The following is a 14571-nucleotide window of genomic DNA, read 5'->3' as shown; positions in this document are numbered from 1 at the left end:
AGATTATTGTAAAAACTTCATCTCAGAAAAATAAACCAAGTTTCTGAATTTCAGTTCAGCGCGGAAAATAAAATGTTCTGCACTTCTAGCTTTACTTAGCCATGATTTTAGGACACAAGTCACCAGTTGTTGTCTAATGCTTTTTCTTACAGTGTGGCAGAATCAGTGACTATATATAAATATCTCTTTGTGAATAGGACACAAGGCAGCAAAATATAATGGCTTTCTAAGATTTACTTCTTTGGCATGGATTGTTCCAGGAATAGGAACTGTTACAAAATGCTTATTTATTAATTAATACATACAAAGGAAATAGGGGTACAATGTGAGGCAATAGAACCATATAATAATAGTTGTATACAAACAGATTACAAACACTAAATACTATCAGACCAAAAATTAGCGATCTCAATGGTATTGTCCCTGGCTCACAACAGGTCCTTCAACATGCAGGAAACTGGACACTAAGGACAGCTGTACAGGTACTTGGTGGTTTGTTTGGCTCAACAATCGAATATAGTTGATGGGTTCCCAAGACAGTTCCCTTTGCCCATATTATCCTTTGTTCTCACTGCCATTTCTTAGTCTGTTGAGGGACCTCCACATTTCCATTGCAGGTTTGTGTGTGTGTGTGTGTGTGTGTGTGTGTGTGTGTGTGTGTGTGGCGAGGGGGGGGGGGGGGGGCTCTGAAGGTAGGATCCATGAAGTGGTATCTGTGTTTCTGGTAGTCCACAGGTTTTGTCGTGCCATTGACAGTGATGTACTGTCTTTGACGGAAATTTTTAGAAAGCTCTTCTAGATTTCAGCCTGCTTGGGGGAAGGGGTTGGTGCCCATACAGCATGTGTGCTATGTTCAGACCTGCTTTGCTTCTCTCTGCGTTTGCGGCAACTTCCCATCTTGTATCTGGTGGAGCTATCCCTGCCAGGCTGTAAGTTTGTTGGGTTGGGGTTGTTCATAGACATGCTGATGTTATTCTGCTTGTCTCGTTGAGGGAAACATCCACATGCCTGACAAGAACAGAACTGAACCAAACAGGGAAGGTATATTCAGCAGCAGAGTAACATAATGCAAGTGCCGATGTTCTGAGTACTGTCAGCTGGGCACCGCATCCGCTACTTGTGAGTCTTCTGATGTTATTGCAGTCAGATACTTTTTGTGTTGCATTTTGTCAGTGGTTCCTAAATGTCAGTGCATAATCCAGTGTGACCGGCACATATTTTGGATTATGACAATGCTCCAGCTCCACACCATCCCATGCAGCTTTTAATTTTCTGTTGGTGTCTTTGTTTCACAGGTGAAAAGTGCATTCTTGAGTTTCAGCCAGATTTGGTTTCACACAGTTATTTTGGCAGTATGCTGCAAGAGAGTGAAGTCCATTTGTTAGATGTCTCTCTACTGTTTCAAAGCCTTTGACTTGAGATATTAGTGCCAGATCGTCAGCACAGATGAAGCTCATTGTGTTAAGAATTGTAGCTGCTGAATCAGAGTTCCTAAGAAGCTCTTAAATTCATAATCTCTCATTAGTTGACACAGTTTGTGCAAAGTGATCCACAAATATTGCTCCTGTGACCAAACCCCTCTCAAAACCATCCTTGATATTCTGTGTCAGATTGAGTATTTGTGCTGCACAAGTTTTATTTGTTCTAAATCCAGCTTCTTGTGAAATCAGTTGTAGCTCAGTGACAGGGCTGAGATGATTAAGCAATATTCTTTCAAGTATTTTATATAGATTGCACAAAGGAGACATATGGCAGAAGTTCTTGGTATCGGAAGCTGGCTTGCCAGGTTTCAGTATAGCGAAGATCCTTGTCATCCTGCACATTTTAAGAATCTGCTGTCATGTTAGGCAGTTGTTGTAGGATTGCAGTAGCTACCCCGAAGTTGCAGGTCCAAAACGCTTCATCTGCTCCACCAGTAAGTTGTCAAGTCCTGGCACATTGCCGGGTTCACACTTTTTAATAGTGGTTTTCAGTTCTTCCGAAGTAAACTTGGTAGACAGTACTTTTGTTTTTGGATGTTGCCAGATTATTCCTTTTTTTCCTTTCTTCCTTCAGTTTTCTCATTCAGCAGCACCTGGTGGCAGACCTCATTTGGGATAATGTAGGGTCTAACTTCAAGGAAAGTAAGGTCATTACTGAGTTGTTTGAGCAGTTTCCAAGCTTTTCTGCCGTTCTTAGACATGTCAATACTCTCTAACATTTCAAGCCATCGATTTTGTTTGGCTTTCTCCAATTCCTGGGATAGAGTCTGCCCTGATTTTACTGTATCCTTGTTGAACGGATCTTCATCAAGAAGTCTAAGGTATTCTAGGAGTTTCGACATTAATTTTTCATTCATACCCAGAAAGTATGTTGTACAGCAGCCTCTGGGGATCGAAGTGTGAATGCACCTTTTCACAGCATATATAAAATGGTCTTAGAAGTCTGTCACAGTTTTGACACTTGGTATTTCCTCATCCAGAGTTTCTGCAAAACTCCTCCAGTTGACCTCTTAAAGCTGAATGACCTAGAGAATGGGATCACCTGTGGTTTGATTGCTGCCGACACCTGACAACAGACTGGCCTATGTTGGGTACCAGGTACAGGTAATGATAGAGTCTTCACACAGTGGTGAGAAACAGTGTTGTTGATGAAAAGCAGGTCGGGGTTATATCCCCTTTCCCAGTAGCTGCTGTAAAATGAAGATGGTAACTTGCTGTCGTGTGAGTGAGTTAATCTTCTGCAGTTAGCTCGCTTCAGTACCTCCTCTCTGTTTACGTCATCATTCTTGGAGCCCCATGTACTGGTGTGGCTATTAAAGGTGCCCACGGTGAAGTGAGTGTCCCGAATCTGAAACTTCACTGGGGGAGTGAAGTTAAATTTTTCACCAAGAAGCTTGTAGAGGGATGTTACCGTACAACTGCTCAACTCAATTTTAAGATTCAATATCGTTCTCCTTTGATAGAGAAACAGAACACAGCTACACTGTGCCTCACAAAAGCGGTACTATTATACTGCCTGTGGGGTCTCTCAATGGCAATCTGCAGGCCTGCTATTTTTGGTCTTTGATGAGTAGTATCTCTGTGCATCTCTTGCATGCACAAAACATCACAATTTATATCCTGACATAAAATTTGTAGAAGTTGTTCTTTGTTGGTTGATAAACCTTCAATGTTTATGGTTATTATCGTCAATTTTGGTCTCACAAACAAACATGTTATTTCCAGAATGAGATTTTCACTCTGCAGCGGAGTGTGCGCTGATATGAAACTTCCTGGCAGATTAAAACTGTGTGCCCGACCGAGACTCGAACTCGGGACCCTTGCCTTTCGCGGGCAAGTGCTCTACCAACTGAGCTACCGAAGCACGACTCACGCCCGGTACTCACAGCTTTACTTCTGCCAGTACCTCGTCTCCTACCTTCCAAACTTTACAGAAGCTCTCCTGTGAACCTTGCAGAACTAGCACTCCTGAAAGAAAGGATATTGTGGAGACATGGCTTAGCCACAGCCTGGGGGATGTTTCCAGAATGAGATTTTCACTCTGCAGCGGAGTGTGCGCTGATATGAAACTTCCTGGCAGATTAAAACTGTGTGCCCGACCGAGACTCGAACTCGGGACCCTTGCCTTTCGCGGGCAAGTGCTCTCAGTTGGTAGAGCACTTGCCCGCGAAAGGCAAGGGTCCCGAGTTCGAGTCTCGGTCGGGCACACAGTTTTAATCTGCCAGGAAGTTTCAAACATGTTATTGTGCAGCACCTTGTTCAGTAGATGAGTTACTGAGCCACATTCTTCTCATGGTAAGTGCATAAAATTAGTTGGTGTGGACACAATAAAAGGCCCGCAGAAAATAGTAATAACCTTTCTCGTGATGAAACAAATCCATGATCCCTTCCTCCTATCACTTGCTACAAAAGTCTTACATTTCTTACATTTTACATCTTGCCTTCACAATAAATTTGCTTCAAACAGCAGACATGTATGCAATCTAATTAAAACATACAAAATAACTGTGATGCTCTGAAAAAGGGGGGCAGGGGGGAGCAATAACAAACAAGAATAAAATGAGAAAAAATAAAAAAACTATCACAGTTAAAAGTAATGACAACACAAAATGAAATCAGTACACAGTTGACTCCATTAAACCGCAATACTCACTTTTAAAGTGTGTTTGTTATCTCTGACATGGATTCCTCCAGTTAATGTTGCAAGAGCCACACCAGATCTCACTTCACTCGGGAGTAAATTTTCTGCCAGTTCTGGGCTTAACTCGACCTGAGTTTGTTTCCTCTTCAAAGGTAATGTCAAAACTTCATCTCGCTTGAATGTTATCAATGGACGGTCCTACTAAACAGGCAAATGGAACCAAAATTTAAGATGAACAATCATAATTGATCTTTTATGCATTCGCTTAACACTATATTTCAGGCAATAAAAATGGCAAGCAGATAAAATTAGAAAAATAGTGTACTGACAAACATGACCCAGTGGTGTGTGGTATAGATTACAAACAGTTCTGCTGATTATTTGGCTTTCAACACATAATCACTATGCAAAAAAGGAAAACCCATTTATAAATTTACTGAATTGGTACAGGGGCAAGTGGATGGCCATTATTTATATTCTTCTTCATTGTGGCTAGTTACTAAGCCAGATCTGAGTGATTTGGCACCCCTCTCCCTCTTTCCCCCTGAGTAATCTTGCTCAAAAATATCTTTTTTTCTTGCCTGATGATGAAACCCCTGGTTCTGTATGCTAAGAGCACACACACACACACACACACACACACACACACACACACACACACCTGTACACCTACAGTGGGCCAACTCTCTCTCTCTCTCTCTGTCTGTCTGTCTGTCTGTCTGTCTGTGCATGTTTTTTTTTTTTAAGTTTGGTTCATGAAGGCATCTAATCGAAAGGTCCCTGACGGTAATCACGATGGACAAAATTTTATCAGCCTCCAATGTTATTTTTAGAACTGGAATGCCAATGTATATGTGAGAATTCCATGACTCAAAATGGGTCTAATTCTCATCACATCATCATAGAGCAGGTAACTAAAGAACTCAGATTACTCTGTGCATTACACAATCATAGGTATATACCCAATAAAATTTTGTCAAGCTCAAACAGAACTTTTATGAATGGTCTCTTTATTCAGATGTAAGTTTTAGCAGATTTGTAATTTTTCTGCAGAAATTAGGCTGTGTAAGGGGCAAAAAAAAAAAAAAAAAAAAAAAAAATCTATATATTACATTGTGAATGCAAACAAAAAATTTCACTTGTCTCTTTGTTCTGAGCAGTTACTGCATTTATAATATTGTGGGTAGTACGATGGATAGGGCTACTGTTGCTCATATCAGTTTATTATAATATGATATTGAGAGAATGACTAGAATCTGACTATATTAATTCTAAGACATAGTTTATGATCGACATTGCAATACTGCACTTGGACTAAGAGAATAATGGATGTTTTAATTGAAACTCTGTAATTATTCTGCAGATATTTTGGACAAACAAAATATATTTCACAACTGTATTGTTGATAGCTGACCTTTTGGATGAACTGTGAGTTCTCAGTACCACATCAACAAATCAGCACTACAATCTGATTTCTGTACAAATAATATCATGTGCTCATTCCATCCAATATCCCTTCACAACTGAATTACCCAATATTTAAATGATTTATGCAATTATCTGTTGTGCATCAGTTCAGTAATCAAATAGTGTGTTGAGTTTTAATCATGTGTAGAAGTCCTTGCATGAACTGAAGAAAAATAGATAAATTTTTCACTATTAAAGGTCAGATATCAGTCTTTACACTGAGGTGCAGTATTACCCAAATGAAATGAATACTGGTTCTACAATAAGCACAATAACTTACTAGAGAAAGATCTTTTTATTCCCAAATATTTTTAAGTTACTTTTAACATTTTGTGAAAGACTGTCATAAAAAAAAACAAGACCCATCACAGCACTATCAGGCAACAGTAACTTATTTCCAAGAGTAGCTACTATCCAAAGTTATCAATATTGTGCCTACATTACTCATTTGTATAATGATTTGACAGAAATATGGGTCACATCTTTGACACAAACTTCAACTGTGTGTTATAAAAGCACTTATTATTTGAGCACTCATTTTACTGTTTTCAGTTTGGTATTCACCTCTACTACTACACAAAGACAAGTCTTCATTTAATTTTGTCACCAAAATTCTCGAACAGCTCTTAACCGATTTGTCTCAAATTTTTACACACTGTTCCAATAAACACTCTGTTGGATACGGACTACATGTTTTTTTAAATATATATAGAAAAGTCTTGACCAATTCACCCCAAATTTTGACACAACACTAACAAACATTTATACTTATAAGGGAAAGAGTGTTAGCAGAAATTTCAAAAACTTCAAAAAGTTCTTGATCGATTTAATTCAACTTTTTACACGATACTCATAAACATTGAGATGGCCATAGGCTATATATTCTCTTAAACAACAATTCACAGGTTTCCCATTAAAATAGACTGCGATAAAGAAAATGTTGTGTTACGGTGTACTGCGAAAATGTTCAGTATCAATTTCTTTTTTGCAGTCAATTTTAACTACAGCAGAGAGCATTTAAATCATAAGACAAATTTTTTCTCCCATATAATTCTCTCTCCTTTTATATAATTTTAAACAAAAATTCTAGACACAAATACAAGCTGTTTCAGATTCAACCTCACAGACAGTTTTAAAAGAAAACAGGAAAGTTGTATTATGGTTTACTGTCTTACAACTGGAATATTACTGAGGAATCTGAATCTGGAATTTTGTAACCTTACTCACTGTGGACAAAAATTACGTGCAATGGAAAACCCTGGAAACACCAACAATATAAGGAAAAAGACAGATTGCCACTCACCATACAGATGACAATGTGTTGCAGACAGGCACTACGAAAAGACTGTTACACATTTAACTTTCTGCAAAAGCCTTCTTCAGAAAAGAAAACACACACCCACATTCATTCACACAAGCAAGAACACCTCACTCACACATGATCAGCATCTCCAGCAGTTCAAACTGGAATGCAATTCAGAGAGTCATCTTTACAGTGAGCAGGTCTCTAGCTGCTTCCTTATATTGTTAAAAACTATGTGAAATATTATCATTGAAGCTACTATCCTTACAGAGTCAATAGCTGGAGAGGTCTCTCACACCCAATATACCAACAATCCCAAATGAGGTACCCATTCAGTACAAGCGACTTCGATGCCCAATCAACATTTTGTTGGCAATAACAATAAATGTGATTCACAGATATGGGGGGGGGGGGGAGGCAAGAAGCAAGTGAACAGAGAGATGGGGAGAGGGGGTGGGGGGGGGGGAGAGAGATAGAGAGAGAGAGAGAGAGAGAGAGAGAGAGGGGCGGATATGTATTATCCAACTCCCATACATATTTAGCAATTGTGATGTACTGCCGGATTTGTTAATATAGTAAATTAGCAACAAATGTTTAATGCAGCCATGTCCAAATGTTGGACTGGTTATGCAACTGGAATTACTTATATCCAGTTGCAGATTTCACATATTTTTTGTGCATAGTACCAAGAAGCCACACCATGAAAAACTACCACAATTGATTGTGACTTCTGTTTTTTGAGTTTTAGGCCGTGGTGCAAAGCATATTTCCATGGCTATCATTTCATCTTCTGGTGATGGGGATCTCATCACAAGCTGTACAAACTCAGATAGCAGTAGCAACTTGAAACAAACTCAGCAAGCAAAGCTGTTTATACATATCCATGCAATAGTCAGCTGGTGACATCACCATATCCAAGATCATAGAATTTAGTGATGTGTTACAGAGCTTATGGTGGAGAAGAATTATTGCTGTTTGCTTTATTTAGTGTTAATGTCCACAACTTGTCAAATTTTAATCCTCTTCCTTTTCTGTTAAAGTCATTAATATGCTTTTAGGTTTCTGTGGCCTGTCTGTACATCCAAACATAGTAGTAATGACTGGCTCTAGATAAAAAGGAATAAATTTGGTGTTTCCCAATGCCTGTGCATGTTCTGCTACTGCCTATTTATCTGTGTTCCCCAGACAACAACTGCTCTTGTGTCCTTTTTGTAATTCCTATGTAAACTTGACTGCATATGTAGGATTTTTATATACAGATCTGCTATGTTCAAATCTTCATGCACCTTTTTTGTTGGTTTAACATACTCCAGTCAGGCCAAAGTAACTTTTGCAGTCCGTCTTAAGTCACACACTTTTTTGATTTCTTGGTATTGCTCCTGTTTACAAGATGAAAGAGAAAAGCAAAACTTTTTTTACTGAAACATATGTCGTAATCCTTTATCTCCACATTTATTTAAGGTGTTCTGATATTCATAATATATTTACAGTATAATTTTGGAAATTGGAAGACTAAGAGGCAGTAGAAAGGTTGGAGATGCAATACACAAGAATTTATTTCAAAATAAATGTACAAAACCAGTTCATTGAAAATTATGTAACTATTTTCACTGAACGAAATTTGCCTTTATATGATATTGTTTGAAACAGTCAGGTAGACACAACCTAGAGCACTTGCCCGCGAAAGGCAAAGGTCCCGAGTTCGAGTCTCGGTCGGGCACACAGTTTTAATCTGCCAGGAAGTTTCATATCAGCGCACACTCCGCTGCAGAGTGAAAATCTCATTCTGGAAACATCCCCCAGGCTGTGGCTAAGCCATGTCTCCGCAATATCCTTTCTTTCAGGAGTGCTAGTTCTGCATGGTTCGCAGGAGAGCTTCTGTAAAGTTTGGAAGGTAGGAGACGAGGTACTGGCAGAAGTAAAGCTGTGGGTACCGGGCGTGAGTCGTGCTTCGGTAGCTCAGTTGGTAGAGCACTTGCCCGCGAAAGGCAAAGGTCCCGAGTTCGAGTCTCGGTCGGGCACACAGTTTTAATCTGCCAGGAAGTTTCATATCAGCGCACACTCCGCTGCAGAGTGAAAATCTCATTCTGACAACCTTACTTTACACTCTTCACACCACTATCTGGTCTCCCTTCTAACTCACTTGCTAGTACTGTGTGCACCTTTCTCAGAACAAACGACACACTATCTTGAACCATACTTCTTGCTTGTTGTCAGTGGTACATGAGTGGGGGAAATGCATTGCAGTTAGCCTGTTTGCTGTGGAGCACTGCTGTTCATTTTCGACAAAATCTCAAACAACTTTCTCGAGAATTTGTTTTCCCGGGTTCACAATACATGTAAACAAATGGGTTCCTTTGCGAGAGACAGGCCTTGTATCTTGTAGACATGTTAAGAATTGAGTATACACATGATTAACAAATGAAAAAATACTTTCTACCACCATTTCATTGTTCTTTGCTGAAAATAATAATACGTCACCAACTGATTTCATTTTTCTTATAATCAAGTATGAGATCAGGCTTCAGCTTTTCTCCCACTCCAAATTTTGGTTTTATGTTAGAGAAACTACTTGTTATGCTGTGTTTTTGTAGACAAGGCAAACACATCCCTAGTGTCTTTCCAGTGAATTGCTAACATGGGATTTTTTTTTAATACCATTTCAGTTCTTCTTAGTTTATTTTGTTTGAATTCCTGTGGCAGGCCTGTTATTCCTCATAACTGTGCCAACAGCACATGTGCCCTAATCAAATAATCTTTCAAATAACCTTATACTTGTATAAAACCAGTCCTTGTATAATGTGTCACCCAAACAAACGACTACTGAATGCGCACTATTATCTTTTTACCCTGCACCAGTATACTACACAGTTCAAAACATTGCTTGTTGCAGAATTACTAAGACTGAAAAGCTTTAAAGCATATCTATCATTTAGGAACAAAGGAGATGACTCACCAAAAGGCACAGGTGCTGTGTTGCTGATGAGCACACAAACAAAATGTATGGAGCCTGGCTTCCTAAATGATTTGTAATTTTCAACCAGATCTTCCCATACATTTTTAGAGCATACCTGTTTGGCTTTTCTTGATATGCACTCTGAACCGAATTCTTCTGCTAAAAGGACGCAAACTTTCATGAACTGTTCAATTCTCAGGGAAAAAAATTGTTCTTGTTTTTTAATACAAAGTTTTTGTGTAAAACATAATGGTTTGGTTCCTCCCCGTGTATGTAACTGTCACTGTTATCCACAAATAAGCACTAAAAAAAATATCTAAATCAGTCTCTCTTCACAATTTTCTCAGGTAAAGGTGAATCTAACATTAGCTCATTGCTCCAATAGTCTGTGATATTTGTTTTGTGCACAAGGCACACTGAATAAGCACAGCAAAAAACATACATCTAATGCAGCTTCACAGCAGACCAACTGGCCCAAAGCAACCTGAGGGTTATTTTATTTTGCCTTCACAATTTAGAAATACTCGATGGCACATATCAGTTTGTTTCAGTTTCATGTTTTTTTATTTTTTTTATGACGTTCTCATCAAGAAACACACCCCAACAATCAAATTAGGTGCTTTCAGTGTCCTAAGGTGCTAAAACATTACTTGCACCTTCAAAGAAAAGTAATTGGGGTCGAACATTGTCACTTACCCAAATCACATTCTTCTAATTCATCTGATAGCTCATTTCCATTTTCAGGACGCTCCTTGTTACCTTCAAAATACAAGATGTGAGTCAGTAAAGCTACAGTGAATATAACTGTGATCCTTACTCACACTGGATGATATTTATATTTACTGTCTGTTTCTGAAATACTGTTGTCAATTTCAAAATCATCATCATCAATTTCTAATCCAGATTCTTTGAGCTAGCTCAAAATTTCTTTTTCAGTCAAACTGTCCTCCATTTCACAACAAACTTTTCTGACAAAGACAACTTTGGAACCACACAGCAATAACAAAAGCATGGGAACTGTTTACACCTATAATGTGTTTTCAAGTCACCTACCACTTTGTGGAAGCCGGCATAGCCAGTTAGCATCTCTCCAAAGTACTACAAGAACGGACAACTGATGTCAAGCCATCACTGCTCTGAAATAAAGCACTGCATCGTGCTGTAACAATGTGGGAAGTCACACTTGGAGACTCCCTTGTGCCAGTTCTTACAGAAATCACAACACACTCAGTTTCTACAGGCAGCGACCAGAATGTTCAAAGATTCTTTTAGCCCACTCCTCTTTGCTGCCTGGGATGGTGACTAATTTCCAGGAAGATACCTATCTGTGCAAGTAGAATTTCTGTAGACTTTGTGCCCGGAAGGTCGGTCAGGTTTCCTAAGTACCTCTACATCCTAAAATGAGACTGGAGCTTCTTTCTTTTTCTCCATAGTGAACTTTGTATTAGAATTAGTATCATCTAGGAAATTTAGAAATTCTGAGATTTTTTTTTCTACATGAGGGCATATAGTGAAAGTACCATGAATAGATGAAAGTTAAAATGACAGTTTCATCTCCAGTGTCCGAAGGAATGCCTTCCCGAATTTTTCCTTATCAGTGTACAACTTAAACTGCACAACTCTTCCCTACCACAAGCTCCATCATACACGTCTGATATTTTGCAATGTAGTGCAACAGTCCAGTGATTTCACGAGCTAACCAGTGCATGGATATATACAAACAGTTTGGCTTGTTGCACTTGTTTGAAATCACTAGTGCTGATTCTTTATAGTCTCTGATGATGTCTGCAGCATTAGAAGAGCAAAGAAAACTGTGCCTTGGACCAAGATCTAACATACAAAAAATAAAAAACTTAGCAATGACACCTGCAAAGAATGATTAAATGCCTTTATGAGGAAAACATGTCAAGAAATGTTAAACTTCTGGATGGCACGTGAAGAAGAGATTTCTTTTACTTAGTTCTCTCACCTTTTCATTATAATGTAGACACACCTCGACAACACTGAATTTTCTGAGAATGAGAATTTCATCAGCTGTGCATCAGAACTATGATCATACACAGGCAAAGCTACTCCAAGTGCATTTATCACATGCAACATGATATGGCTGCTGTGAACTGTAAGTTGATGCAGCTACACATTTTCCTCAATAATAAGTTGCATCATGATATTTGGGAAAACACTGATACTAGAGTACGTTAATGAGGTCAACAACAGCTGTCTGACACCCCTGCATACAGCATCTGCCATCAAGATCCCATCTCTGTGATTCAAACTGACCAACGGTCCCTCCCTGAAACCCAGTCCCCTCACAAGGACTAACACCTCACCTCAAACCATAGAACTTCTCACCCCACCCAAACCACACACCCCACCTTTCACCTCCTTCTTAAGATCCACAAACATCCTGGACGTCCTATAGTTGCTGGCTTCATAGCTCCCACTGAACGTATATCTGCTTAAGTTGATCAATACCTGCAATCCATAGTACAACGACTCCCCTTCTACATCAAAGACACCAACCATTTCCTAAATTGTCTGAAGTCCTTACCCGTCCCACTCCCACCACAAATTTTGTTTGTCACCACTGATGCCACTTCCCCCTACACCAAGATCCCCCACATACGTGGTCTGTCTGCTGGTGAACACTTCCTCAGTCAGCAACGACCTGATCCCAAACGTATAACATCCTTCCTCCTCACCTTCATTAACTTTATACTTCCCAACAACTACTTCACCTTGAGGGGTAGACATACAAGCAGATCTGGGGTACGGCCATGGGAACCAGGATAGCTCTCTCCTATGCCACGGGGTCAATTGAAAGGCACTTTCCTGGGACCCATAGGTCTTCAGCCCCTGGTTTGGTTTAGGTACATTGACGATATCTTTACCATATGGACCTGTTAAAATTCCTGGAATCTCTGAACACCTCCCAATTAAATTTCACGTGGTCCTATTCCAAATCCCATGCCACTTTCCTGGATGTTGATCTCGTCCTCACCAAAGACTCTTTACAGCAATACACCACAGTTCTCACCTCAGCCTTCACTGCACGTAATTACCCACCAGCCTAGTTAAAAAGCAAATTTCCTGGGCCATCACATCCAATCCTGGTACTGCTAATCCCTGCAAAAACAACTTCAGAGCACAACACTGGTCTGGAATAAGTTAATCAGCTACTTTGACTGGGGCTTGACTTCCAAAAATCATGCCCTGAAAAGAGATCCATTCTGTCTGAAATTCTGCCCACCACACCTAGAATAGTTTTCCACTGGCCTCCCAATCTCCACAATATTCTTGTCAGACCCTACGCTCCTTCTCCACCCATCTCCTCACCCTATGGCTCCTACCCCTGTGACTGTCCCCACTGCAAGACTTGCCTTATGCACCCTCATACCACCATCTGTAGCAGCCCTGTAACTGGCAAAATATATACTATCACAGGGAGAGCCACCTGTCAAATGACACACGTCAAATACCAGCTGTTATGTAAACACTGTTCGGCCTTCTACTTCGGCATGACTACCACCAAATTGTCAATTTGGATTAATGGGCATACGGAGAGGGTGTATACTGACTACTTGCAATATCCTGTTACAGAAGTGCTCTACAACATGACAATCGTGATCTTGGAACCTGTTTCACCAAATATGCCATCTGGATTCTTCCCCCAGACACCAGTTTCTCAAAACTCTGCAGGTGGGAACTAGCACTACAGCATGTCCTCAGTTCTCACCACCCACCTGGAATTAATTTACGTTAATTTCTTCTGCCTCAGCATTTCTTCACAGTAACTACTATTTTCTTCGCTCCATTTTAGTTTTCTACATCTTTCATTGTCTTACCCATCTATTTTTCACCGCCCCCTCCCACCTCTGTTATGTACAATGGACTTAGCTTTTTCACTCTTATTAACTCGTGCACAATGTATAAGCAGTAATCTGTCTCCATGTTACCCTGTCTTCCATCTTTAAACTCTCGAGTTTTCAAATCTCATCCAATGCAGTCCTCAACAATTAATCTTCCTTTCTCATCCCATGCGGTAAGTCTCCCCTGACACGCAGTTCTGGCGACTTTCCCGAAATCTACCAATTTTCCTAGACCTCTGCAGTTCTTTTCCTTCACCCCTCTTCCTCCCCCTTCAACCCTTCTGCCCGAAGAAGGAGCCACTTAGCCCCGTAGCTTGCCAATTACAACCATCTTATGTGTGTGTTCTGCTGCCACTTTGTGAGTAGGTATTTTATCTATCCAATTAAATTATTTTGACACTAAAAGATTTGTATTTTCCCAGTGAAAATGGGACAACTAAAAGGAAATTTTACTTCCCAATTGTACAAATGTCACAGATTGCATTAGCAGAGTGCTAAGAAGACAGTGTTTAAACCAAGAAGAAAGATGCAAAAGTATTTGAACACTGTAAAGGATCTACACCCACCACTTTCTATGCTAGATATTTATAAAATTCCTTACACATACAGTCAAGTGCACACAGGAACTACAAAAAGAGGCTTTAACATCAGGCTTAAGGAACAAGAACAAATGTTGCCTAGGAAACACAGATAAATCGGCAGTAGCACAACATGCAGTGAGATCAGGGAACAAGCAACTTCATTTCTCTGATAATATGGTTTTATATACATCCAATAATTACTACTATGCTAGAATGTACAGAGGGGCCATAGAAACCCAAATGCACAAACATAACTTTAGAGAAAAAGAGGAA

The 14571-nt window shown here is 39.7% G+C and overlaps 1 protein-coding gene across 1 annotated transcript in view; it reads right to left on the bottom strand.

Annotated features, from left to right (window-relative positions):
• Positions 1–14571, bottom strand: part of LOC126263569 (integrator complex subunit 9) — a 100957-nt gene that overhangs the window by 29137 nt on the left and 57249 nt on the right. The window contains exon 11 of the mRNA XM_049960665.1: positions 4135–4320. Coding sequence (XP_049816622.1) covers positions 4135–4320 — 186 coding nt within the window. The remainder of the gene's footprint in view (positions 1–4134; positions 4321–14571) is intronic.

Source organism: Schistocerca nitens, chromosome 1, assembly GCF_023898315.1.
Source record: "Schistocerca nitens isolate TAMUIC-IGC-003100 chromosome 1, iqSchNite1.1, whole genome shotgun sequence".
NCBI classification, from domain to species: domain Eukaryota; kingdom Metazoa; phylum Arthropoda; class Insecta; order Orthoptera; family Acrididae; genus Schistocerca; species Schistocerca nitens.
This window is presented reverse-complemented; position numbering and strand designations above follow the sequence as displayed.